Consider the following 23848-nt stretch of genomic DNA (forward strand, 5'->3'; position numbering starts at 1 on the left):
GCAAGCACACGACATCGAGGTGGTGCGCGCGGCGCCTCTGGACGCGACCGACGAGGCCATGGTTGCGGCCGCCACGTCGGGGCTCGTCGTGCCCATCCAGCGCGGTCGGAACGGTACGCTCGAGTGCCCCCAGCACCGCTGCACCTTTGAGACCGACGAGGTTGCGTCATTGGCCGTGCACATGGAGGCGCGCCACGAGCTTGGGATTGCAATCGGGGCGCCGAGCACCATCGACGGCGAGCACGTGCGAGAGGCCCGAGTCCAGCACATGCTTTCCGCGCACGATGGCCGTCACTTGCTGCATGCGAGCGACGCAATGTCGCCGCACAGGAACCTTGCATCCACGCATGTTACATCGTTGACGCAGCTGCCATCGCCAGAGACCGACGGCGCCATCATGCCAACGGTCCAGATAGCAAACTCCCCGACACACCGGCAATCGATGGAACCGACGCCCGCAATGCCACTGCACCCGGACGAACCAACACCAGGCCGTGTCCCAACGACTTCGTCGCCGCGTCGTGTCGCTGTAGCCTTTCGAGCGACACAACTCACAGCAATGGCCTTTAAGCTCACCTCCTCCGTTGTGCTCGGGCCCGTCGCAGCGACCGCGGAGGCTACATCGATCGCGCCCATGACTCCTCCGTCACCGCGACCGCACGTCGTCTCTGCCGCAAGCTCCGACGAACTGTCCGCCGCCGAGCGCTCCAACACTTTGCGAGTGCGACATGAGAACGAGGAGGCGGCAATGACGTCAAGTGCGGCGACGTCCAGTGATGCACCGGGGCACGAACCGAATTCGATCCCCGCCGCGTCGTGTACACCGCCTGTCGCCGCGTCGTCCGAGCACGACGTGCTGACAGCTGTGTCGTCACCATCCAAGATGCAAGGAGCGCCGTCTCACGTGCTAAGTGAGTTGGTTGTGGCGTCGCAGGGCGCGGACCTCGGTGGTGACGACAACCTTGATAGCCACGATGGTGACGACGGCCTCGACGTTGAAGAGAAGCCTCGACTCGCTGGTTTGGATGCAGTGCCATCGGTCCTTGACACGTCGTCCGAGCACGACGTGCTAGCGTTTACGCCGCCAGAGGAAGAGGCAGTGCAGCTCCAGACGCTCGACGAGTCGGTCCTAAAACTCTCGTCGCCGCCATCGCCCGGCGCGGATCCTGATGACGGCGTCGACTATCTCGATGACGACGTCGACGACCACGACGAGCCTTGCGTCACTGCGTCCATCGTTCAAGGGTCGGCCACTGACGCTCCGCCCGAGGCGATGATGACAAGTGGCACGTCACAAACACTGGCACACAAGGCGGTTGGCGAGGCAATACCATTGTCGCCGTTGGCCAAAGATGGGGACTGCCCCGACTCGCCTCGAACGCCGGTACGGGCCTCGGCGCCATTTACAAGCCTCGCATACCGCCCAGAGACGCCCGAGACGCCGTCGCTGCCGCCGACGCCCGACGTCGCACCGACCCCAAGCCCCTTTCACAACCTGCGTCATTCGGTGCGCCCGACACCGCCGCGCCGCCGCAGCTACCACTCGGACGACGACGACGACGACGACGAGCCGCTGCGGGGACGTGGACCGGCGCGGCGATCGCTCGCGGGCCTGTCGTCGAGCGAGAGCTCCGCGTCGCCGCCGCGTCAGCGCCCGCTCGAGCCGTTCGAGTGTCCCGAGGCAACGTGCAACTACGAGCACGTCGACTTCGGCATCTTCCAATTTCACTGCTTCCGCGAACACGGCTTGCACATTCGCGAGGAATCGGACGACGAAGAGGATGTCGTACTCGAGCAGCCGCCGCCGCCACCGCCAATGCCGCAACAACGCTCTCTCAAGACGACCAAGGCTCCCGTCAAGCCGCGGGCCACGACGCCAGTCACCACACGATTGCCGAGGAAGGTCAAGGCGCCGTCGCCGCCGTCGAGCCCGGACGTTGTCTTGGTTCGGCCGGTGATTGCGCTGCACAAGAACGCGGCCGGCGAGTACTCGTGCCCGACGCCGACATGCCCGTACAAGAAGACGACGTCGATCTCCAACCTAAAATCGCACTGCAAGGCCAAGCACGCGTACGATGTGAAGAAGGCCGACGACGCGCCATCGCTGCCGAAACGCGGGCGCAAGCGCCCGTTTGTCAACGCAACGCTCCTGGACAGCGACGGCCCATCATCGACCAAGTACATCCGCTTCCTCGAGGCGCTCGAGCCTGGCCAAGAAGTGTATTTCGACGTCACCTAGCACGCTTGACGACCGTTGGTGTTATTTAAGTGGTTGAAGCTCCCACTGCAATCGTTCGAGCGCGTCGTGAAGTCCACTGCGTTGTGCGTTGAGGCATGCAGGTGCAGAGTGTGGGTTAAAACGTGTTCAAGGCGGGCCGACGGGGCCGCTTCCATTCATTAGATACGAAAACGACACGTAGTACACTTAGAGCACCGCTTCACGACCACGCACGTTCAGCTGCGTTGGCGCCTCGACGTCCGCCGTCGCATTGGAAGTGTCGTCAAGAATCGGATCTTCAGGCGGCACACCGGCCATGTCGAGAGGAGTCACGACTTCGTACGAGTCCCACTTGCTCTCTCTCGCACTGGCGGCCTCGGCCGTGTGGAAGCCCGATGCGTACTCGGCCGGCGTTTCAAGACCGTCGTTCATCGCGTTGCGCTTCTTGACGCCGACGACGACGAGTGCGACGGCGGCCACGAGACCGACGCAGACGCCAATGATGCCCCACGACGCACCGGCGTCGGCGTCCGTGGTGGTGCCGTCGGCCGTCGACGCCACCGAGACGGTCACCGGTGCCGACGTGTTGGTTGCCACCGGTGCGATTGTCGCCGGGGCCGTCGACCGATTTTGCAACTGCGCGATGACCTCGTTGAGTGCAATGCGCTCCTTGTTGAGCGTCTCTTGCTCCCTCTGGAGTTCGGCGCGCTGCTGAGCGATCGCTCGAAGCTCGCCTTGGATTTGCGTCGCGCCGGCGGGCGCCGGCGAGCCAAGGACTGGCTGGCTGCTACTGGACGTCGGGGCTGTCGTCGTTGGCGGCGACGACGTGCCGTACAGGCGGTTGCGCTGCTCCAGCGCCACACGCTCCGCGACGGCCAACGCAACTTCTTGGGCTACGTCTTGGGAAATGGCTTGCTCGAGCTGCTGCTTGACATAGTCTTCAAGCCCCGCGGGGAGCTGCTGTTGCTGTTGGGCAGTAACGGTGGACGAGAGAACCACTGCCGCGACGGCCGCGAGCCACAGGACGGAAGTCGGGCGCATGCTTCTTGCAGGTAGATTGGAAATGGGCGCTGAGTTGGTGGCGCCGCGGCTGCGCAGCATCCAGTGCCAAGCACCGGCATTGCTCGCTCAAAGGAACGGTCTGGTCATTGCGTTCTCCACCTGGCGCGCCAATTTGAGCCAATCACGCAAGCGCGAGCTTTCTGATTGGCCATTGCGAAGCAGGATATGCGGTCGACGCCACGTGATTGGTCGAACGGTTCCAAGATCGTCAGACTGCACAGATCTGGCTCTGGACCAAGGGAATACAACAATTTTTCCTTGCTCTGGACGTTGGGTTCGATGCCAGCCCCCAGCCGAAGAACGAGCTCAACAGTCGCGATTTTATCCCGAGATGCGACTGTGGGCTTTACTGATCTGCGTCGTCTTACTTGCGGAAGCCCGCCCCAATCTGCGCCTCAACCACGCGTCGCCGTTCTACGAGCGCGTCACGGCCATGCTCTCCGCGCTCTACGACGTTTCCACGATCGGCGAAGCGACCCACGATGATGCGTTTGGGTACTGAAGCAACTATACCAAGACGAGGACTATGTATTTATAAATGACACAAATGTGTTCGACCAGAAATGATGGCTGGTGCGTGTTTCGTACACGCTGTGTGCATAGACGCAACAAGTATTAATAATCGCGTCGGGGGACGACGGGACGGCGTGATTACAAAGCGGCAGTTGGCGATCCAAGCATTGTTTATGACGCGTCGTGAAGCCTATCTCGGTCGGTCTCTGCGTAGTGCATTGCAGCTACACCGACCACGTTAACACGAACGACTTGGTAGCGCCCGAAAACGTCGACAAGGAAATTGAAGGCCGACGATCGAGCAACCGCGTCTCTAGTGGCAATCAAAGTCGACGGTTTCTCAGAGCTTAGAGGCGCCGAACGCCTGAAACTCCATTTTTGCAGCCGCATGGACGTCTACGTCGTCGTGGCGCCGACGCCCGCGGCCACCGAAGGCATCGCGGCGCTCCTGGCCTCCAGTACGTCAGGTCGTTGCGATGTACCTAACGTGTGCCAGGCGCGGCCATCCGCATCACAGCTCTCTCGGGCGCGGTGCTCACGCTGGACGAAGTACGCTTCACGTTTTGTTGGGTAGACGCCTAACGACTGCGTAGGTACGCCGCCACGCCGTGCAGCAGCAGGAAGCGGTACACAGCCTTCGCCATGGTGGCATGTCGGCATCATGGACGACTAGTGTTCCTGGGTCGTGCGAAGAGCAAACGACGAGCTCGACGCGCTGTTGCCGACCGCGCCGTTGCGGCTACGCGTAGGCACTTTGTCGTGACGGCATCAGCGTCACATTGGTGTAGGAGCTCGAAGCCGCCTTGGACGAAGCGAACACCCGCTGCCACTCGATGCAGCTCGAGTTTGCCCAGTTCCAGCAAGACGTCCAAGAGCTCCAAGCGCAATACGCAAAGTACATCAACTCACTCTCAAGAAGGTGTTTCTTATTGTGCACACCAGAGTCTCGGAGGTGCACCAGCGCGTGCTCTGGGAGTACCTCCCCGCGCACGATCCGTCCATGGCCAGCATCCCGAGCATCTCGTACAACGTCGAAGAAAGCGTCCGCGCCATTGGCAAGTATACGATCCAAGCGACGATCGGCGAGGGCCAGTACGCCTCTGTGTTTGCGTGTTGCTTGCGGCCAGACGACGCGCATGCCGAGCCGTCGTTCACACCGTCGCCGCCGCTCGCTGTCAAGGTCATCGAGAAGGCCAAGCTCTTGGATGTGCTTGCACTACAGCGCATCCAGATGGAAATCGCAGCGCTCTCGGACCCGCTGCTGCGGCACCCGAGCGTCCTCTTCTTGCGCGACGTCATCCACACACCAAAGTACATGTACTTGGTGACCGACCGCGGCGGCAAAGACCTTTTCGAGTACTTTGGCGCGCATGAAAGTACGTCGTGGAAGTGGACTGCGGACCTCCACCACCGAGTGCGTAGACGGCATCTCCGAGGCGACAGCGAGCCCCCTATTGTTCAAGATCGTGGATGCAATCCGGCACTTGCACACGCACGGGTACTGCCACCGCGACCTCAAGCCGTACGTGGCGCTGCCACGTGTCCCGCGTCATGCTGCGTCGTAGCGAGAACATTTTGTTTGCGCCCGAGTCGGCCAGCGTCAAGATTGTCGACTTCGGCTTGTGCTCGCGCGTCGCCCGAGGAAGGAAGGCGTTTTTGAGCGACTTTTGCGGAAGCCCCGGGTTCTTTGCCCCCGAGATTCTCCTCGCCGAGTCGTACGACGGGTTCAAGGCCGATGTGTGGAGCCTCGGCTGCATTCTGCTCGAGGTACATATCCGTTCTTTCCAGCAATCACGAACTGTTCTGCGGCGATCTAGCTCCTGCTCGGCAATGCCTTCTTCTTGTCGGTCTGGATGACGGCGTACTCGCTCGACGTCCTCGGCGACCGCGCGCTGTACCGCGACACCCTCCATGCGGTACGAGATCGCTCGGCGTTGTATCGCCCCTTACCGGCGCTAGAACCTCGCCAAGCTGCGAGAAGCCCTCGACGCACCACCCATGCAGCTCTACTCGGGCCCCATGAAGGAGCTGCTACTGCTCATGCTCGATGCGTCGGCCAAAACCCGTCTCACGATCCAGGATGTGTACGAGCACCCAGTCTTTGAGGCGCAGCGGCGCAAGAAGCAGCCGCTCGTCAAGAGCGGCAGCAGTGTCGTGGAATCGAGCGGACCGACGCGCCTCGCGGTGCAGGGCCACGTGCACATTCATCCGATGAGCCATCCGCCGTCACCACCCCGGCCGCGCTCGGAAGAACACCCTGTGACGAGCAAAGTCATCCTGCCCGCGATTGCAAAACTGAGTCCGGACAAGCCACGGTAGCCTTTCTTAACAGCTAAGAACATCGACGCAAGAGGGTTAGAGGCCCATGAGCTGCATGACAAAGACGCGCATCTCGTCGCGGCTGAGGCGGCCGTCGTGGTTCATGTCGTACTCGTCAAAGCACGCGTCAAAATCGAGGCGCTCGCCGGCACTGCCCGCCAGCGCCTCGGCCATGGCGTCGATGAACGCGCGCGTCTCTTCGCGGTCGAGGTACCCGTTCTGGTCTTGGTCGAACGTGTGCCAAATGTCGTCAATGCAGCGGTCGATCATCGCTTCCTGGAGCTCGGCCATGGTGGTGCAATTTCAAAGTGCAACCAGGCTGCTCTCAGGTTACGAAAAAACATTTTATCATTTACAAACTTCAAATGATTTAATTCATTTGGATGATGCAGTCGCCGGGTTGTGGCCGTCACCGTCAGTGACCTCGGCAGTCACCGAAGAAGCTTCGTCTGCAGCTCTTGCTCTTCAACCGAGGCCATCGCAAGTGCGTAGTGGGCTGCAAGTATGCGGAAATGAACCGCTCATCTCTGCTCATTGCTTTGCTTGACTCGATGCATTGGGGGTCTTCGTTGTGGAGGCGTACAAAAGAAGGGCTGGAAACAAAAATTTCTTCATGCAATACTTGCTTATTTGTGAAGGCTAGAGTGCTTCTAACCAATATGTACATTTCTGTTTGAACTGCTCGATTGGTGTATTTCCCACTTGATTCTTGAAGAAAGGACGTGGGCAAAGGCGTCCTCCCTTCTACACACTACAAGTGAAGTTGCTGTAGCACGGAATTTTCAACATGGACAAAACGAGCGCTGACATACTTTTCAGTGTGCCAGCCCTCACATCTGCCATGCAGCTTGCCGTGCGCGTCCTACGATCTGTCTCTAACGACGCTACTTTGAGAATGATCCCAACTGGAGTGCTAGAGGCCCCCCGCGCCACCCGTCGTATTTCAGCCAATCCGGTGTGTCCATCGTATTGTGGACCAATCCAATTGTGTAAAATGCACATTCCACCGGTCCATTGGCCACTTTCGGTTGTCATTTATGACCAATGGCTGAAGGGTATCTATAGCTCAATCTCAATCTTAAAAATCAAATCATACGTGCATTGCGGGATTATTACTGCGGGCACGCGCCTTCGATCTTGGCCTTGAGCTCCTCAACACGATCCGCCGCAATACCCAAAAGCATGCTCGTGGGCTCGCCATCGTGGAGCAAGGTCAGCATCACGCTCTTCTTGTTGGACGTCACGGTGACCTCGAGGCCCTTGTACAGCGCCGCGTTGATCACGATCTTGCCAATCGAGTTGCGCGACAAGATGCTAGATGCACCGACTAAGCACGATAATAAGAAAGGCGTCGTCGTACCGTGAGGCCTTGGTCGTCTTGTTCTGGAGAATCTTGAACGGGTGACGGCCAATGTCGGCCCAGCGCTTCTCGCCCGTCTTAGCGTCCGTCTTAAAGTGACGGATGCGAATCGCGTCCACTTCATACAAGACTGTTTCGTCGGCTTCCGAGGACGACTAGCGAGCCATGAGGGTCCCTTCCCAAAAGATCAAGTACCTTGATGATGACCGTCGCCTCTTCCCGACCAATGTTCTCGTCGTCCTCGTCCTCCGTGGCCGCCGGTGCCGGTGCCGCCTTGGGCAAGTTGAACGCAAAGCTCGACGGCGCAGGTGCAGGTGCACCACTAAAAGAAAACGAAGCCGGCGCCGTCGCAAACGCAGATGTGCTGGCCGAGGCAGCCGGCGTCGCACCAAAGGTAAAGCTTGACGTCGGCTTTGCCGGGCTTGTCGTCGCGGCAGGTGCCGGACTCGACGTTGTGGTGGTCGAGCCAAAGGTAAAGCCAGACGACGTCGCAGGCTTGGCTGGGCTTGCGGGCGTAGCCGCCGCACCGAACAAGAAGCCCGTCGTCGTTGCCGGCTTGGCCGGGCTCGACGTGGTAGCAGACGGAGCAGCCGCGCTGAACGAGAAGCCCGTCGTCGTTGCCGGCTTGGCCGGGCTCGACGTGGTAGCAGACGGAGCGGCCGCGCTGAACGAGAAGCCAGTCGTCGTTGCCGGCTTGGCCGGGCTCGACGTGGTAGCAGACGGAGCAGCCGCACCGAACAAGAAGCCCGTCGTCGTCGTCGTCGAGGTCGGGGCCGCACCGAACGAGAGGCCCGTCGAGGGCTTGTCATTCGACGTTGTCGGCGTGACGCCAACGGAAAAGCCAGAGGACAATGTCTTTTCCGTCGCACCAAACGACACGCTAGTCGACGGCGCCGCAATCTTCTTGGCCGGCGCGTGCAGCGCGGCCACCTTGGCCTCGAGCTCGTGGGCATGGCGGATGTAGTCCTACAGGTACGCGTGTACATGAGCCTGCGTGTGATCGCAGCACGAGGGGTTACTTGGACGGCGCCATTCCAGAACGTCATCGGGTTCTCGACCACCTGCTGGCTCACGAAGGCAAAGAACTCCTTGTTGAGCACCTCCATGACGGCGCCGAGCGCCGCGTCGCGCGAGAGACCCGACGTCGTTGTCTTGACCCAGTCGTTCGACAGAGGCGCCGCAGGTGCCTTTGCGGCCACGGGCTTGGCGGCGGGCGTCGGGTTGGTGAGCCCTGTAAAGCCACTGAAGGGGTTCGCCGACGGTGCGGGGGCCGCCTGCGTCAGGCCGGTGAAGCCGCTGAACGGGTTGCTCGACGCTGGCGCCTACGCATTGGCCTTAGATGGGCTCCATAGTGACAGCCAGCGTACGGCGGCGGGCGCGGCCTGCGCAGGCGCAGCACGCTTGCCCTTGGGCATGACAATGCGGCGCTTGGAGATCTCGGTGTCGGAGGCGCGCGTCATGCCGAAGCCAACGACCGTGTCGTCTTCGCGAGGGTCGCGGTCCTCGGCGGCCTCGTACTCCTCGCGGCGCATCTGGCCGTTCTCGTTGCGGCGCTTGGCCATGATGATCACTGGTTATCGCCGCTTCTTTTATCTGCCGACTAGAAAATCGACTAAGACCAGGCGTTTGTCCCATTTGTCCCATTTGTCCCAAGATTTGTTGGTTTGTCCAAAAACCCGCACGTCGGCCTGTCACGCGTCGAGCCGCAGTTTTAATAGTCGGCAGCCGACGCTTTCAGCCCGCCACGCGCCGCCCTCGCACCTCCAGTAGTCGGCGCCGGATGGACCCCTTAGTCAGTGCCCATTGTAATAGCATGGGATCCATGTGGATGCACCCTAGACTCGCGGTATCCGGATGCGTCTCGAGTGGCTTGCGTGCCATTCCACGGGGTAGAGAACGCACGCGGTCCAGCATCGCTCGGCCATTGACGCTGTCGAGATGCAACATCACGGCCTGTCTAGCCGCTCACTTCCACGAGCAAAAAACAGGCGGCGCTCGCGACGGCGTTATCCGGACGATGCGCACACCCCTTCAAGATCTCGATCGCGATGGCCGCGCCGCCGGTCGCGTCGAGCTTTCACGTCATGTGCACGGGCCAGATTCAGTCCATTACGGTACAGCACCATGCCGCCGTCGTCGCTCTCAAGTCGTCCTGTCTACCGCTGCATTAGTACGACGGGGTCGAGAACCTCTACTGCAAGTACGGGCTTGCCTACGGCCCCGATTGGCACTTGGAACACGTATTAGTAGCTTCAACGTTATCGCGATATGGCATGCTGCTGCGTAGGGCGTTGAAAGTGGACTCTCGCAGATCGGGTACCGGGCCGCGGCACGGCGCGAGATTGCCTTTCATTTTCCACTCGACATGACCTTCAAGACGACCAACCCGTTCGGCTGGCCGCGGCTCGTGCTCAGCGTACGAACGACGACGCACCACTCGAATCGTATCTGCGCGTAGGTCTACGGGATGGACATGCTCGGACGCGACGTCATCCGCGGCTATGGCTCGGTGCTCTTGCCAACGGTCGCGGGCACACACACAAAGCGCATCCCGCTCTTCAAGCCGCAGTCGTCGAGCACGCTGCAAGGCTTCATCGCGTGGCTCACCGCGTCCCCTCCCGAGGTATTTTAGATCATTCTCGACGATGGCGCGGCCCAGCAGCATGACCTGCCATGTAGTTTTTCGACGCCAAGTTTATCGCCCAAAGCGACGGCCGCGAGCTGACGCGGGTCGCGTCCCAAGGCTTTGCGACCGTCGAGGTCCACATTGCGCTGCACGGCTTCCAGCAGCACGGCTACGTCTTCACTGCCTGAGCCATCCCAGATCTTATTGTACAATAGTGTCCTAAAAGATAACGGGCTCTCGGAATGGCGGATTCCTGCTAACGCTACGAGGCTCGACAAATGCAGTATCGACGTAGACAGCTCGTCATTGACGCTTCCGGCCATCTCGCTTGCTTTGCGAAGGGACCCCGATGATTAAAAGAAAAAGTGTTGCAGTAAAAGAACGCAGTCGGTGGAATAAAAGACACACCTGCGCATCCTACGACCCATCTGGCTCGCGCGGCAAGCGCTGTCATAGGCTACGATCGGCCAATCAGCGCGCGTATCGTGTCGGTCGATGATTGGCTGCCTGTCAACGAATCATGTGCACGGCCGGCGTGGTATTTATATTAATTTCGTCCAATCGGCGGCAGCGATGCCCCTTAGCAGAGGCCTTCGCGCGCCATGTCGGCGAGGCTCTCGCGCAGAATCTTCCGCCGTTTCCGGAGCGACGTGCGCTACAAGTTCGCGTCGTAAGTTCGCGCGCCTCCAGTGCAATATGCAATATGCAACGTACGAGCGCGCCTTCCTTGGAGAAGAGGTTCAAGAACGAGTGCTGGACGTCGTCGGCCTTGCCAAAGACCTTGTGGAAGTAGTCTTCAATGTCGTGCTTGACCTTGTCCATGGCCATGTCGAGCTTGATGGCCTTCTCCTTCATAAAGGGCACGTTCATCTCCTTGCCAGAGTAGCCGCGCTGGAGGTTGCGCCGGATGAACGTGTCGTATTCGCTAATGATGCGAATGATCAGGTCGCTCGTCGAGATGCCGTCCGTGCGCTGCGTCTCGTGGAACTTGCCAATGGCCTTGATGTGGGCGTACACGTCGCCTAAGAAAGTGCCATGAGCCCTACTGTGTTGGAACAATAGATCCAGCGTACCGCCGTCGCCGCTTTGGCCGCTCGAGTCCGTGTACGGGATCGCGTCGTGGCACACGTAGTCGATTTGATGCTTGTCGAGAAACTCGTCCGTGAGCACCCACGGCGAGCCTTCAATGACCTCGTCGACCCACTTGCAGTGGCGCAGCGACTCGTAGCGCTCTTCTTCCGACATGACCGTGCGGCCCTTGAGGCGGTGCGTCATCTCGTCGTTGCAGCAGCCCACGAGAAGGTACACGTTCGGGTACGCCTGCTTGCATTGCTGCAGCGCGCGGGCGTGGCCAAAGTGAAAGAGATCGAAAATGCCATCCGCAAACAAGCGCAGTGGCCGGCCCGTGAGAGAGCCAGGTTCGCCTATAATAGCGTCGTGGGCGACAGCGAATTCCTAGGCTCGGCTACCTTCTTTGAGCTCGCGGCGCGTCGACGCCTCGGGCACGGGCTTCAACGGCTTCTCTTCGTCCGACGTGTCGGAGTCGTCGCCAGAGCCCTGCGTCGAGTGCTTCTCCTGCGCATGGTGGTCCTCGCCATCGTCATGCTCGTCGCGCTTTCGCTTGTCCTACATGCAGATACAGCGTTCAGGGACATCCGTGGATAGCGTCATCGTCGTACAGCCCGGGCCATGTCTGCGGTTGCGGAAATATTCGAATATGGCTTGCGGAGGGGAATAATTGGTGGGCTGCCGGATATTTATAGCCTATCGAATGCAGGCATTTTGAATACATGCGTTGTGATTGGACGAAATGCGTTGAGTCGACTGGTAACCGGATCGCCTGGCCAAAGATTCTGGTGGGAAGTTTGAGCTGAAGTTTGATGTGTCTTTTTTGCGACACCGATCCTACCAACCGAGCGCAGATCGAGAATGTGCCCGAGTTGAGAGGGCTCACTGATGGAGCGCATTGCCATCCTCGCACCTTCCACTAGCTCCGAGGGCTTCTGTGAACCACAGGAGGAGCTTTCGAGAGAGATGCACAACGACGGCCGGAGGCAGCGCTCTCTGCCGCTGCGAGCGAAAATTCCCGTCCAGATTCTCGCCGTGCGTGCAGCTGGCTGGTGAGAAACGGAGACGGAGCGTCGTTCTCGTGCATGCAAATGACGCGCGCTTCTCGTCGGGCGCGTCACCCGTCCTCGCATGGTACTGTCGGTGGGAGGCAGGCAAGAGCACTCCTGGAGGCAGGTCGTGTTCCTCGCACTCGCACTAGAACGATCCCCACGCATGACTTGATCCAAGGTTGCGCAGCTCTCGCCTATATAAATACATAATTGCGTGCGGCCAGCGATGTTGCACTTGCCGCTGCTCGAACCACCGCAGAGTGCTTGCCCAGACGCAGCAACGACGAACATAAATCGCTACAGATTTGTACTACGGCACAGTATGGCTCGACGGCGGGCGCATATAAATACTCTTCGCTCGAAAGCGCCCTACTTGTAATACTTGGAGGTCCGTTGGAGGAGCAGAGAGTCTCGGTCGCGGGGCCGGAAGAGCGACCGAATAAACTTGGAGACGGGCGTGAACCACTTGGCGTCGTTGTGGCGGCCCGTCTCGACGACCGACGCGGTTCGCCGGCGACGACGACGACTCGCGAGTGCTTCGGTCGTGCTGCTGCTGCTGCACGTGGTGTCCGATGCCGAATTGGTTGTCGCGTCGCCGCTACCCTTGGCGTCGTGCGGTTGCGAGATCGGGTCGTAGAGGTACGAGAGGTCGAGCATGATGGACGTCCGCGTTGTGCAGACGCCCGACCAGCGCGTGTCCGAGGCGTCAAAGAGCACGACGCCGGCGCTCTCGCGGGCCGACGTGGTCTCTTGCATGGTTGCAATTCGTAAATACCAGGTTACTTCAAGCGGCAATCACTGTGGCCAGTCGGCGGCGATGCCATTATTCTGGTCAGCCGGTCGGTCGTGGGTTGTCTGGAACGTGGGGTTCGATTCCTACCAGTACCTCTACGATATGATATGCTTCGAAAGCCTATTCTTCGTACTCCACAAAAATATAGAATGTATCCACAAGAAACCTGTAGGAATGAATATTTGCTTTCAACGCATAGAAACCAAGTTGGAACCCTTGGGATCGGTTCAGAGCCGCGCCACTCGCACCAAGCGCCGTTGAAGCGAGCACGAACGGCGACGCTTGGAGATTTTGGCACTTTGACGTTGCAGTTGGTCCTCATTGTATATACAGGACGCGTTTGACCGTGTGCTTGCTCTGCGACCACGTGGGAAGCCGCCACGGCCGCGCAGAATCCAGAGTCCAACGGCCGAGCGACATTCCGTTGCCGATATGCACCAAGGCATGTGTCCTCCTCCACATCAGTGACCGACCACGAATACGCAGAGCCGTCTACCGTTGCACCGCTCTGTAATCCTACGTCGAGTAATACCGTGCAACTTCCCGGCCAGCACGACGAGTTGGGTGGCGAGTCGTCCAGAAGAAAGCCACGAGTGCGCTACCTGCCAGCACGACTAGGTGGTTCTCCCTCTCGTTTGAGCTCCCACTGCCTTCGAGCACCCGCTTCCAGAGAGCTCGTTCGGCTCGCGAACGATCGTGCTGAGGCAGCGGGAGCATTTTGTAGTTCCGGATGTATATGCACCTTCGTCCAGAATGGCGCCACCCTGATCGTCAGAGTGACGCCAGTACATTCCTCGCCTGTATGCCTGCAGCAAGGTTGCGAACTCGGATGATACCTCGTACTCCCCAGTAACGAGCACGAAGTACACAGCTCTCGCTCAAGCGTTAACGCAGTCGCGCTACGCTGCGCGCTACGTGTGCAAGGGAGTTGCGTCACTCGTTTTTCGCCGACTGGATTGCAACACAACCACGCTTGGTTGATTCCTATCAAAACGACTACCGTCAGTGTACATGTAATGTAGTATGTTGCATTGCCTCTTCGACCGAAAGTCATAGCCGATGCACGTGCTATCTAGCTACAACACTGACGACATGCTCCGAGGGGCGAGGCTCCTCGCAACGCAAGGCGCCAGCTCCAGGCCCTCAGTGCATGAGCAGGCGGCAGAAAAAGGCCGGTACCGAGTGGAAGCCGGTATTCAAGAGGACTGCGAGTATAGAGCGTTGTGTGTTGCACGTCCTGGGACGACGGGTGCGGACTCATCTGGGTTGCGCTGAAGACCGTGCGAATTTCTCCAGAAACGTTCAGAGCTGACGACGGGTCATCCCACCACGATTTCCACGGTCGTGTGCACCTACTCATCGCCACGAATCATCGAGCGCACCATGAAGAGGGTTCAAACCACGTTGGTGTTTCGTCATGCATGTGCACGGCATCTCATCCCGCGCACCTGGTCCTTCCTGTCGAGTCATCCGAGGCTGCGACTGGACACGGCTAATGACATTGCACTTATGGTATCGCAACCTGTGCACGTTGTGACAGACTCGCACCCAAATATCTTCCACGTGTCATGTCGGCCTCGCCATCAATCTGGTATCGCCCCGTGGGTTTTTCACAAAACACACGCGTGGTTTATTCGGCGAGCGCCGACAACTTGTCTGATCTGTCCCTTGCTTCGCGAAACATCGCCCAGCGTTTGTCTTTCCATGGACAGTGAGAGAATAGATTTGCGCGAAAAGGCCAGCATGCAGCTATCTACTTCCGAACTCGTACAGGTAGTAGCGAGATCGAAGAATGGACCAGATTGATGCATCGAGCTCCGAGGCAGTTGACCGGTTCCATGAACCTTTAAACTAGGAGCTACCGTGGTCGTGCTAGCAAGTACGATTGGAAATGATATGATAGTACGTGGATTCCTTGTTTGGACTCTGGCGTCATAAAACGAAGTCGTTGAGTGCGTTCGACGACCGCGCGCAGTCGCAGGGCAACATGCTTCAAGCCATGGCTTCAAGTCCTGCTTGTTTACAGTGCAGTTGTAATAATACACGGCGAACTCCATCAGGCATTGTCCATCAGGTGTGAAAGGCGCGTATTTTTCACCCGCTTGTCCCAGCAACGTGAACACACCTGGACAAGGGAACGAAAAACCAGATTGCAGCTCGTCGATCGTCAACGGGACACGCACTTTTCGCTGGCTCTGGTGCATTGCGTAATTCGCGCCGACATGCGTACGAGTACCAAGTCGGGCCGCATGAAGAAGGTCGCGTCGCGCAAGAAGATCATCCTCTTCCACCCGGACGACATCACAACCAAGGACACGTACGCCGGCGTCGACCTCGAGCACCTCTACGACCTCACCATGTCGTCCCGCGGCGCGGCCGTGGCCGCCCCGGTGCCGCACCGTGTGAGCCACTGCGCGACCGACGTCATGGACGACGAGAGCAGCTACCGCGTTCCGTCCATTTGCCAGGACGACTTCGACATGCTTCAAGTCGATGACTGCCCGATCCTCGAGGACGAGCTCTTCTCTTCGCGGCGCAACACCCGGCTCCGCCGCCGCAGCCTCTTCCCCACCTTCTTCCAGCGCATGTTCTCGCGCCACCGCACGCTGTGGTAGCTACTGGTCGCCAGCCTTTCATTGGAAAAAGGAAGCGACGTTGATTCGTATTTAAGTTAATTTATAGCGCCGTGTACTCGGAAATGCAGCATGAAGAAGCGAGGCGAGAGCATCGTAGTATTAGGACTGGGGACGCAGCAGCTTGAACCAGAGGCGCGTGAACTGCAGCTTCCACTTGTCGTGGAGCTTGGATGGCTCTTGCAGCACCGGGCAGTCGTCGACAAAGTCGACGTCATCGGTGAAATTGCTGCTGCCGCGCCGACGACGAGGCTTCTCGTGCAAGCTCGCTCGCGTCGTGTGCGTCTCGACGGAGTGGATCTTGCCGATGGCGAGCGACGCGGCCCGGGGACGGTACCGGGGGTTGTACTCGATGTCGTCCGGGTGGAAGAGCACGATGCCTGGCTTGCTGGATGCGACCATGATGACTGTTCGCAGTAAATTGAACTTTGTTTCGAAGCATTGGACAGATCGCAGAAGGGAGAGAAGGCCGATGCTTCATGGCACATGGTGGGTCGTGATTACTGATATTCGAATCAAGAAATAACGTCCCGTACCATGGGCGCTAACTTCGACACGACATTTGGCGGCGCACGATAGAAGAGGTAGCTTACTCGTATCGAACAATTGCCCCTTGGTTCGTGCGCGCTGACGTCAGTCGACGTTGATACTACTGAACACCAAAGCACCCCTCCTCCCCTCCTCGGGCGTTGTGAAGCACTGCACACAGAGACAACGTGGTTGCTCCTGTCTTGACCCTTGATGGTGGGCTCATGCTTTTAAAGCATTTGGTTGAAAGGTATCCTTTCGAGGGGCGAAGTTTCTGCTCACACTCCTAGTGTAGAAGGCGGCACCGCAGCTCTCCATCCACCACCACTTATTGAACACTCGAACCGCTCGGCTAGAGCGGCTCCCGCATCAAAATTCGAACCGGAACTCTTCGTGTCTGTGATCATTTCCTCAAAACAATCTGCGAGGTCGCTCCATGAAACGCGCATCTTCTCGCCCAAATTCAAACGGAAAAAGAAAGCATGCGGCCCTAATAGCATGCACGGGCCTCTGCCATGTCCAAACTTGTACTAAAGCTCGACATGCTCGTTGGCGCCATCTCCAGCGTCCCTGGCAAAAAAAAGCGCGGGAACGCGATCTTCCACCGTTTTCAAAGCCAGAAGACGACCCTCCCATACAAAATACAAGCTATTCGGCCAACCACATCCATACTATAAAAGGATACAGGTAAACCTCTCATAGAACATGTTTCTTCCAGTATCAAATGCGCGATATATCAGAAGAAAGAGGTTTGGAGGTTGACCAATCGCCACTGGTTGGTGAAGAGAGCAGTCGGTTTTTTGCTTAGAACCTACGAGCCCGATGGACGACGAGTACGACCACGACGCCGCCATGGACGACATGGAGGACGTGAACGAGGAGCAGGAAGAGATGGAGAACTTCGACGAGATGGAAGACGGCGCCGAGCATGAGAACGGCGTCGCGCTCCTCGACGAGTCGGAGAAGCAGCCCAACGCCCACCGCATCACGACGCGCTACATGACCCAAGTACGAGCGCGCCCGCGTCCTTGGCACGCGCGCGCTGCAGATCAGCATGAACGCGCCCGTCATGGTCGACATTGAAGGCGAGACGGACCCGCTCAAGATTGCCATGAAGGAGCTCAGCCAGCGCAAGATCCCGATCATCATCCGCCGGTACCTCCCGGATGGCTCGTACGAGGACTGGTCCATTGACGAACTCATTATTGAATAAAAAACTTACACACGCCCTGCACACTCGACGCTTCATCGTCTCTCTCGCCTGCTCGTCGCCGTTGGGTCCGTGCCTGCACTATCCGATGCGACGATGGTGAAGACGCAAGCAAATTGGCATGGAGGGTCCGTGGATTTATTGATGAAGTGTATATATCGAGAGGACACTAGACGAGGCGGGCGGTGTGTACAAGAAGCATCCTCGGTTAGTGCACCGTGCTCTGGAAGCCGCACGTGGTGCCATAGTAGCCTGGAAAGCACTGGCAGTCGCCCGTGACGTAGTCGCACGTCCCGCGGCCACCGCAGTCGCGGCCTTCGGTGGCGCCGTACCCGAGGAGGACATCGGCCGCGCTCGGGCATTCCTTGAGCGAGCAGTCGGGGCCGCGGTAGCCTTGGTCGCACAAGCAGCCATACGACTTCTCGGCGTCCCACGCGGTCGTGTACGTCCCGCCCCCCGCCGCGACGATACTCTTGATCGAGAGACAGACGCCGTGATGGTTGCAGTCGTTCGGGCAGCTCATGCGCTCGCACGCCTTGCCTTCAAAGCCGGGAAAGCACTGGCAGACGCCTGACGCGTAGTCGCAGAGGCCGCGGTTCGAGCACTCGACGAGCTGGTGCGCGGCTTCGTTGGCGGTCGGGATGTCGACAAAGGCTTTCCCGCGCGAGCACGTCCGGCGCGAGCAGTCGGCGCCCGTAAACATGGGCTGCGTTTGGTCGTTCAGCTCGTCGTTACGGAGGTAGCACGTGCACTTGTCGTTGGCACCGCACGTGCCTTGGGCGTTGCAGCCGTTGGGGCAGTAGGCCTCGATCGCCGGGAGCAGCGCCGCCAGCGCGCAGATGAGGAGCCACTTCATGCGAGCTTTGCTGAGTTTTCGCAAGTGACCGTTGCCGACGAGGTCCGAGCGTCGGTTGGCCGGGTCGCGCCTCCTCAAGATCCATTAGCGGAGACCTCTCAAACCACATACGTCGAAGGTCTAGCCGCCCTTTGCTGGAGGTTGGCCCCTTGTCGTACCTCTAGAAACCAATACCATCGATCGAAGGATTGCACGAGCTCTCGTATGTTGAAGCAACGCCCGCTGAGTCGACGAGTTGCATCCACCGCAGGCTAATTGTGGTTCGTGCGAAACCCACGTTTGGGCAACATCGCCAAACTCAAAATGTGATGGTTCGACCGCGCTGGTCAAGGGCGATTAGAGTCCTGAATATCAATACCCGTATTCATCACGCCTTGAGATTCAGGTTCGACCTTGGCGCTTGGACGATGGCGCGACGCCCGAAGATCGCGCATCTCATCGATGATTGGCCGTGCCACCCGCCGGCTAAAAATAGATTGGCATGGAGCCGCGGCCGCGCTCGGAGCACGGACTGTCGCCAGCGTACGTCCTGCGACCGTCGTCTGCGCAAGCTAGCTTGGTGTAGGGCGAGTCCGAAGCTGTCGTCCCGTGGGCGCCCGGCGACGACGCCGGTAGCTACTGCGCCGTCCGAGGCCGCGCTCAAGCGACGTTGTAGAAGCTCCGCATCCATAAGATCTTGTCGCTGCCCCAGAAAGCAACGACACCGCCGCCCGAGACGCCGCCAAACGACGGGCCGCAAGTGTTCTTTATGACCAACCTACCCGACTCGCCGCCCAAACCGACCGTACGTGGGTTTCTTCCTGCCACCATGGGCCATGTCGCCGAGCCTAGGACGCGTCCGAGAGCAGCGACGACATGGAAAATACAAGGACTTCAATGGCTCTGCCCAGCATCGAAATGCTGGCGGCGAGCCAGCAACCGCGTCGCTCCGAGCTCGACAGCGCGCGTGCCGAGCCCCGTGCGATGGCTGACGCCATGCCTGAAGACGACGACGAGAACGGGTCGGAGGCAAGCGCTCCGAACCAAATCGAGTGCCATGCAGATATCGAGAACGACGAGATGCAAGAGACCGAGGTCGATGGCGGCGGCTACTACGCGCAGTGGCGCCAGCAAATGGTAGCCTCGCCACCGACACTCCCATCTTTATGCACCGCGCAGGCGAGTGCCGAGGCGGCACGGGCAGCGCTCGAGGCCGACTTGCGACAGTACGTCGACTCGCTGCACGCCAAAGCCGACGACGCGGGTGCGCGCACTCGCATGGGTCACGATACAAGGCAGGCGCGTAGGCGAGGCGATCGTGGCGTTCCCAGACAACTACAACGACGTCGTGGCCCTTATGACGAGCAAAGACGTGCGACGCCATGAGTTCTTATCCTCTACGTTGGATTGATGCCTTGACGTAGGTGCACGATACGTCGGCGACGCCGTGGACGAGAGCGCTGCTGCACGATGGCCTCGCGCGCACGCACGCTTTCGTTCGACTCTCGCGTCCTCCAGCACTTTAAAACATCGACGATGCTGTGTATAGGGAAGCATTCCAGGCGAGGACGCGCCGTCCGAGCTCAACATGAAGATTGCCAAGGGGATTGCACTCATTCGGAAAAACGACCTGATCCTCGAGGGCCTGAATGAGGTACTTTGGATGGTTGCATGCGGAAGGCATTGAACATATATGGCGGTAGACACTCAAAGGCTCGTGCAGTGCCAAACCGTTCCTGTCGCAGCCAACCATTGCGTACAGCGCGTCGCCGACACGAGAGCCTCATCTTGTTGTCGATAGAAAACGCACCACGAGCGCCCAGCGGATCAAAGACCAGGTCGAAGCCGCCAAGAGCTACGACGCCACCGACTTTGTGGCGAGAAACAAGGAAATGAAGCTCGCGGGCAAGCACCTCACGCGGACCGAAGAGGCGCGCGTGGCGGCGCTTCTGATCGACGACGCACCCACTAATGTACGTCGTATGCTAGAGCGATGCGTGAACGGAGACGCGTAGGAGCCCGAGCCGCCGCGCCTGGCGTTTGCAGCACCAGACGAAGCGCGCTTGGCCGCACTCGACGCGACGCTCGAGGTAGACTTATGTGCCTCCACGAAGCAGGACGACATCGTATATGGTAGACGATGCTGGCGACGCGCAAGGCGGACCCGAACGTGGTATTGCGCGGCGCCGTCGTGATCCCACCGGCGTGGGCGGGCGGCGACGAGCGCTACGCGAAGGACCGACTTGCAACCATTGATGCAACGCTCCAAGGGTTCCAGTACGTAGCGAGATATCAAGGTATCAAGCCCATCTTCGATGGATGTAGCGACGAAGAGAATGGCGTTGACGACGACTGCATCTCGTTCCGCAGTGGCAGCAGTCGGCACACGAGTATCTACTCGTTGGCGAGCACAAGGTAAATGCAATCTCGACGTCGTGGGCGTCATCGTTGGATTAGCGCATCGAGCCGCACGGTCACCAAGCGGCAGCTGCACGACATCACCAAAAGCGCCAAAGATGAAGTCACGGAGAAGGCGCCTGCGGCGGCGATCCAGCAGGTGTGTCGCTCTCGCTTCAAGCGGCCTTGTCGATAGATGGACATGTAGCTGCTCTCATCCCTCTCTGGTATTACCATCGAAATCCTCGACGACGACGACGACGAGGATGTCGAGAACGGCGCGACGGCGCCCGACGAGCCGCCACCCGCCAGTGCCACGGTGCAGCCGCACAAGCCTAAGTACGAGAGCCGGCCTTCGATCGCTGGGCGAAGGAAAGGTCACGTCGGCCCAGCGGCATCCGCGGTGGCCAAAGCATCGTTCGCGCACCTTTTTACGCTTCCGTTCGAAGCCCACGGCCACCGCAAGGTCGTGACGACCACATCGCACCGGTAGCAGGCCACACAAGACAAAAACGAGCTATTTAAGAATGAATAATCTGTCCACACGTACGCAACTCGAAAGCAAAAAACGATGATTCAGCGACTTAGAGCGCGACGCGGGCGCGGGCAATCGCGGCCAGTTGGGCCCAATCGGTGCGCTGGATCATGGCGTAAAAGATGAAGAAGCACGTGCCGCAGCCGACGGTGAAGCCGAGCCAGACGCCGCCGAGGTTGTAGTCCCAGAGAAAGCCAGCAACGTAGGCCAGCGGGAGGCCAATGCCGTAGTACGAGCAAATGTTGATCACTATTAACGTCGCCAAGGTGAGACATCAATATTGAATGTATAAGACGTACCGGCCGCGATCTTTTGCCGGCCTTGGCCGCGGAAGATCCCTTCGCAGATGCCGTTGAGGCCGTCAAAGACCTGCAGCGGCACCATGAAGAAGATGGACGCGGCGACGCTTTGGACCGTGAGCTCGTCACTGATAAAGAGGAGGGGCAGTTGGTGTCGGAAGAGCATGTAGAGCGACCCCATGAGCACGGCCGAGCCAAACCCGCCGTACAAGGCGAGCCGCGCGATGAGCTGGGCGCGGCGCGGCTGGTTGGCGCCGAGCGAGTTGCCAATGCCAACGTTGGCGGCAATCGCGATGCCGAGGAAGATCATGAAGCTGGCCGTGAGGAGGTTGCCGAGCACCGAGTTGATGCTCACGGCTTCGATGCTGTTGGGAAGGAGACCTGCGAGGAACGCGAGGCAGCAGAATGCCCACCACGAGACTGCGAGCATGACCATGGACGGGAAGCCGAGCGAGAGGAAGAGCGAAACGTGGTCGAGAGCCTCCTTCCACTGGAACCCGGGCCACCACAGCGACGTGTTGTCCTGGTTCCAGTACAAGTACGGAAGGATGCTCAGAGGCAGCGCGATGTTGCCGACGACGCGCCCCATGGCCGCGCCGAGGTACCCATACGACGTGTAGTACGTCATGTAGTAGCCCGTGGCGATGTTGACGGCGACACCAAGGAACGCGATGAACGTCATCGGGAGCACAATATTCTGGGCTTGCATGAGCTTCTTGAGGAGCTCGTAGACGAAGAGGAAGGGCACGCCGAGCATCGTGATGCGTGAAAAGTCGCCTGCGAGGACGGCCACGTCCGGGTTCTGGCCGAAGCCAATCAGGATCGAGTCCGCGTGGAGGTTCATGAGCCAGATCGGCAGCAGGGAGAGGCCGAGGACGATGAGACCGCTCTGAAGGTAGATGCCAAGCTTCTCCAGCTTGCCTACCGAGCGCACTTAGGCCATCAGCATGGTCGGGCAGTGGGCGTACCGGCGCCATACGCCTGCGAGCAGAGCGTGTCCATGGCCGACGCGAGGCCAAACCCGATCGCGAGCGCGGTAATGTTGGTCACAGTGGCCGAGAGGTACGCGGCGTTGATGTACAGGTTCGTGTCACTCGAGTCCATGTGGCCGACGAGCGAGACGCAGATCGTACCAGGCAGCGTCTCGAGCAAATACGCGAAAAACTAAGATCGGAGTTGGGAAAACGTGAAATGCACACAGTGGGGACGTACGACAGGGTACGCGAGGTGGAACATCTTGGACGCTTCATGGCGCGCGCAAGGCGTCACCTCGGTCGTCACCTCGACGTCGAGCGCATACTCGTCCTTGGTCGTCGCCTTCAGCGGCTTGGCTTCGTCAGATGCCATGGAATTGTGCAATGCCAGCACCATCGGATTGGCTCGACGTCACCAGATGGCGCGGATTCCAACCAATCAGAGCACGCGTCTCCAAGGGCAAAGTGCCTTTTTAAATACGAGATTCAATGGGCGATACAATCGGCAAGAGACGCGAGACGAGTGCAATTAAATGAGGTCCACGCGACTTCAAGCTCCTTGGCGACAAGCGCGATCTTGGACGCCATTGAATGGCCAGCGCGCGACGCCTGGACCGATGATTCCGAGCCTGCTCGAGGGTACTACTACTGTGAAGCGACGTCGAAGAGATGCCGCATCAGTGGCTCGCAGCGCCAACTGCGATCTTCCGCGCGAACATCCGTTTTTGTTCGTGTTCGAATTGACGGCTGATGGCTTTAGCTGGAAACCGGTTACCGTAACGAGGCCACGACACTGCAGATGACTGTAGGGCAGAGGAGGAAGACCACCCAAGTACAAGCTTGGACCATGGAGATGGGCACGGAAGACGACGGACGAAGAGGGTGTCATCATTTCCGGCCACTTGGCAAAAAAGTATCTTTTGAATTTCGACGCCATGACGGCTTGTGACCAGTGGGTCATCAAGGTTGACGCGTCTTGCATTGTGGCGAGTCCTGAACCCCTCGTGTTTTTACACAAACAAGCGAGCAGTTGAAGTACCATGATCCCAGGGCACACCTGCCTTGCCAAGAAACTGCTCGCGGTAGAATCGGATCTCTTGCGATCTAGAATTCCCGTTGAAATTGTCATTTTCCTCGACTTGCACCACAAACATCGTATTTCGTATACAATGGTGTGGAGAATATTGTCTCTCGTCGCTGCATATAAAATCCGCGACACCATGGCCGTAAGGTCCAGGAGCGAACTCACACCGGATGCGATGCCATCATTGGTCAAAACCAAGTCCGACACGGCTGCGGATTGGCTCAAAAATGGAGGTACGTGTTGCTGTCCCTCGTACACGTACATTACCACCATACATACATTGAAATAAAGGGTCCATTCGAACGTACGGTACGACCACGTAAGAACGGTCTAGGGCTGAAT

The 23848-nt window shown here is 59.1% G+C and overlaps 14 protein-coding genes across 14 annotated transcripts; 6 read left to right on the forward strand and 8 right to left on the reverse strand.

Annotated features, from left to right (window-relative positions):
• Window positions 1-58: 58 nt before the first annotated feature.
• On the forward strand, window positions 59-2239 carry SPRG_05767 (hypothetical protein; the record flags this gene model as incomplete). Its single annotated transcript, XM_012345050.1, has 1 exon — window positions 59-2239. One exon carries the CDS (start codon window positions 59-61, stop codon window positions 2237-2239), a length of 2181 nt encoding a protein of 726 aa, XP_012200440.1.
• A 186-nt stretch (window positions 2240-2425) lies between these two features.
• Window positions 2426-3259, reverse strand: SPRG_05768 (hypothetical protein; the record flags this gene model as incomplete). Its single annotated transcript, XM_012345051.1, has 1 exon — window positions 2426-3259. The coding sequence occupies one exon, from the start codon at window positions 3257-3259 to the stop codon at window positions 2426-2428; it is 834 nt and encodes a 277-aa protein (XP_012200441.1).
• Window positions 3260-4181: 922 nt separating this feature from the next.
• SPRG_05769 (CAMK/CAMKL protein kinase) lies at window positions 4182-6157 on the forward strand (the record flags this gene model as incomplete). Its single annotated transcript, XM_012345052.1, has 10 exons — window positions 4182-4251; window positions 4290-4342; window positions 4387-4419; window positions 4467-4538; window positions 4582-4688; window positions 4736-5169; window positions 5216-5315; window positions 5359-5560; window positions 5611-5709; window positions 5753-6157. 10 exons carry the CDS (start codon window positions 4182-4184, stop codon window positions 6110-6112), a joined length of 1530 nt encoding a protein of 509 aa, XP_012200442.1. The 3' UTR covers window positions 6113-6157.
• On the reverse strand, window positions 6149-6403 carry SPRG_05770 (hypothetical protein; the record flags this gene model as incomplete). The annotated part of the gene is made up of 2 exons (XM_012345053.1): window positions 6149-6194; window positions 6225-6403. 2 exons carry the CDS (start codon window positions 6401-6403, stop codon window positions 6149-6151), a joined length of 225 nt encoding a protein of 74 aa, XP_012200443.1.
• An 804-nt stretch (window positions 6404-7207) lies between these two features.
• Window positions 7208-9114, reverse strand: SPRG_05771 (hypothetical protein). The gene is made up of 5 exons (XM_012345054.1): window positions 8840-9114; window positions 8492-8794; window positions 7668-8438; window positions 7473-7627; window positions 7208-7426 (listed from the first exon to the last, which is right to left on the reverse strand). Exons 1-5 carry the CDS (start codon window positions 9032-9034, stop codon window positions 7225-7227), a joined length of 1626 nt encoding a protein of 541 aa, XP_012200444.1. The 5' UTR covers window positions 9035-9114; the 3' UTR covers window positions 7208-7224.
• Window positions 9115-9508: 394 nt separating this feature from the next.
• SPRG_05772 (hypothetical protein) lies at window positions 9509-10314 on the forward strand. The gene is made up of 5 exons (XM_012345055.1): window positions 9509-9586; window positions 9644-9712; window positions 9760-9888; window positions 9931-10095; window positions 10152-10314. The coding sequence occupies exons 1-5, from the start codon at window positions 9521-9523 to the stop codon at window positions 10284-10286; spliced, it is 564 nt and encodes a 187-aa protein (XP_012200445.1). The 5' UTR covers window positions 9509-9520; the 3' UTR covers window positions 10287-10314.
• Window positions 10315-10616: 302 nt separating this feature from the next.
• Window positions 10617-11803, reverse strand: SPRG_05773 (hypothetical protein). Its single transcript, XM_012345056.1, has 5 exons — window positions 11778-11803; window positions 11568-11724; window positions 11172-11522; window positions 10813-11120; window positions 10617-10753 (listed from the first exon to the last, which is right to left on the reverse strand). The coding sequence occupies exons 1-5, from the start codon at window positions 11787-11789 to the stop codon at window positions 10679-10681; spliced, it is 903 nt and encodes a 300-aa protein (XP_012200446.1). The 5' UTR covers window positions 11790-11803; the 3' UTR covers window positions 10617-10678.
• A 710-nt stretch (window positions 11804-12513) lies between these two features.
• Window positions 12514-12974, reverse strand: SPRG_05774 (hypothetical protein; the record flags this gene model as incomplete). Its single annotated transcript, XM_012345057.1, has 1 exon — window positions 12514-12974. The coding sequence occupies one exon, from the start codon at window positions 12972-12974 to the stop codon at window positions 12588-12590; it is 387 nt and encodes a 128-aa protein (XP_012200447.1). The 3' UTR covers window positions 12514-12587.
• Window positions 12975-15224: 2250 nt separating this feature from the next.
• On the forward strand, window positions 15225-15710 carry SPRG_05775 (hypothetical protein). Its single transcript, XM_012345058.1, has one exon. It carries the CDS (start codon window positions 15234-15236, stop codon window positions 15624-15626), a length of 393 nt encoding a protein of 130 aa, XP_012200448.1. The 5' UTR covers window positions 15225-15233; the 3' UTR covers window positions 15627-15710.
• On the reverse strand, window positions 15628-16070 carry SPRG_05776 (hypothetical protein). The gene has a single exon (XM_012345059.1). It carries the CDS (start codon window positions 16044-16046, stop codon window positions 15747-15749), a length of 300 nt encoding a protein of 99 aa, XP_012200449.1. The 5' UTR covers window positions 16047-16070; the 3' UTR covers window positions 15628-15746.
• A 924-nt stretch (window positions 16071-16994) lies between these two features.
• SPRG_05777 (hypothetical protein) lies at window positions 16995-17385 on the forward strand (the record flags this gene model as incomplete). The annotated part of the gene is made up of 2 exons (XM_012345060.1): window positions 16995-17180; window positions 17221-17385. 2 exons carry the CDS (start codon window positions 16995-16997, stop codon window positions 17383-17385), a joined length of 351 nt encoding a protein of 116 aa, XP_012200450.1.
• Window positions 17386-17498: 113 nt separating this feature from the next.
• Window positions 17499-18264, reverse strand: SPRG_05778 (hypothetical protein). The gene has a single exon (XM_012345061.1). It carries the CDS (start codon window positions 18236-18238, stop codon window positions 17591-17593), a length of 648 nt encoding a protein of 215 aa, XP_012200451.1. The 5' UTR covers window positions 18239-18264; the 3' UTR covers window positions 17499-17590.
• A 455-nt stretch (window positions 18265-18719) lies between these two features.
• SPRG_22178 (hypothetical protein) lies at window positions 18720-21107 on the forward strand (the record flags this gene model as incomplete). The annotated part of the gene is made up of 15 exons (XM_012345191.1): window positions 18720-18760; window positions 18804-18849; window positions 18894-19022; window positions 19070-19354; window positions 19397-19481; window positions 19525-19589; window positions 19642-19713; window positions 19767-19871; window positions 19921-19973; window positions 20019-20190; window positions 20233-20307; window positions 20355-20494; window positions 20543-20632; window positions 20675-20774; window positions 20823-21107. 15 exons carry the CDS (start codon window positions 18720-18722, stop codon window positions 21105-21107), a joined length of 1743 nt encoding a protein of 580 aa, XP_012200581.1.
• Window positions 21108-21198: 91 nt separating this feature from the next.
• On the reverse strand, window positions 21199-22795 carry SPRG_05780 (hypothetical protein; the record flags this gene model as incomplete). Its single annotated transcript, XM_012345062.1, has 4 exons — window positions 21199-21398; window positions 21449-22369; window positions 22417-22612; window positions 22661-22795. The coding sequence occupies 4 exons, from the start codon at window positions 22793-22795 to the stop codon at window positions 21199-21201; spliced, it is 1452 nt and encodes a 483-aa protein (XP_012200452.1).
• Window positions 22796-23848: the final 1053 nt, after the last annotated feature.

The sequence above is a fragment of the Saprolegnia parasitica genome, assembly GCF_000151545.1.
Source record: "Saprolegnia parasitica CBS 223.65 unplaced genomic scaffold supercont2.21, whole genome shotgun sequence".
NCBI classification, from domain to species: Eukaryota; Oomycota; class Saprolegniomycetes; order Saprolegniales; family Saprolegniaceae; genus Saprolegnia; species Saprolegnia parasitica.

Excerpts from the sequence above, each read along its gene's own strand:
- SPRG_05771 (XM_012345054.1), bottom strand. The coding sequence starts at position 9,034 with ATGGCCAAGCGCCGCAACGAGAACGGCCAGATGCGCCGCGAGGAGTAC. Across the intron at positions 8,795-8,839 it reads CGCAGGCCGCGCCCGCCGCC|GCGCCAGCGTCGAGCAACCC; the intron begins GTACGCTGGCTG and ends GCCAATGCGTAG. Across the intron at positions 7,427-7,472 it reads AAGACGACCAAGGCCTCACG|CATCTTGTCGCGCAACTCGA; the intron begins GTACGACGACGC and ends CGGTGCATCTAG.
- SPRG_05772 (XM_012345055.1), top strand. The coding sequence starts at position 9,521 with ATGGCCGCGCCGCCGGTCGCGTCGAGCTTTCACGTCATGTGCACGGGC. Across the intron at positions 9,713-9,759 it reads CCGATTGGCACTTGGAACAC|GGCGTTGAAAGTGGACTCTC; the intron begins GTATTAGTAGCT and ends GCTGCTGCGTAG. Across the intron at positions 10,096-10,151 it reads TCACCGCGTCCCCTCCCGAG|TTTTTCGACGCCAAGTTTAT; the intron begins GTATTTTAGATC and ends CCTGCCATGTAG.
- SPRG_05773 (XM_012345056.1), bottom strand. Across the intron at positions 11,523-11,567 it reads GCGCCGCGAGCTCAAAGAAG|GCGAACCTGGCTCTCTCACG; the intron begins GTAGCCGAGCCT and ends ACGCTATTATAG. Across the intron at positions 10,754-10,812 it reads TCTCCAAGGAAGGCGCGCTC|CGCACGTCGCTCCGGAAACG; the intron begins GTACGTTGCATA and ends GCGAACTTGTAG.
- SPRG_05775 (XM_012345058.1), top strand. The coding sequence starts at position 15,234 with ATGCGTACGAGTACCAAGTCGGGCCGCATGAAGAAGGTCGCGTCGCGC.
- SPRG_05776 (XM_012345059.1), bottom strand. The coding sequence starts at position 16,046 with ATGGTCGCATCCAGCAAGCCAGGCATCGTGCTCTTCCACCCGGACGAC.
- SPRG_05778 (XM_012345061.1), bottom strand. The coding sequence starts at position 18,238 with ATGAAGTGGCTCCTCATCTGCGCGCTGGCGGCGCTGCTCCCGGCGATC.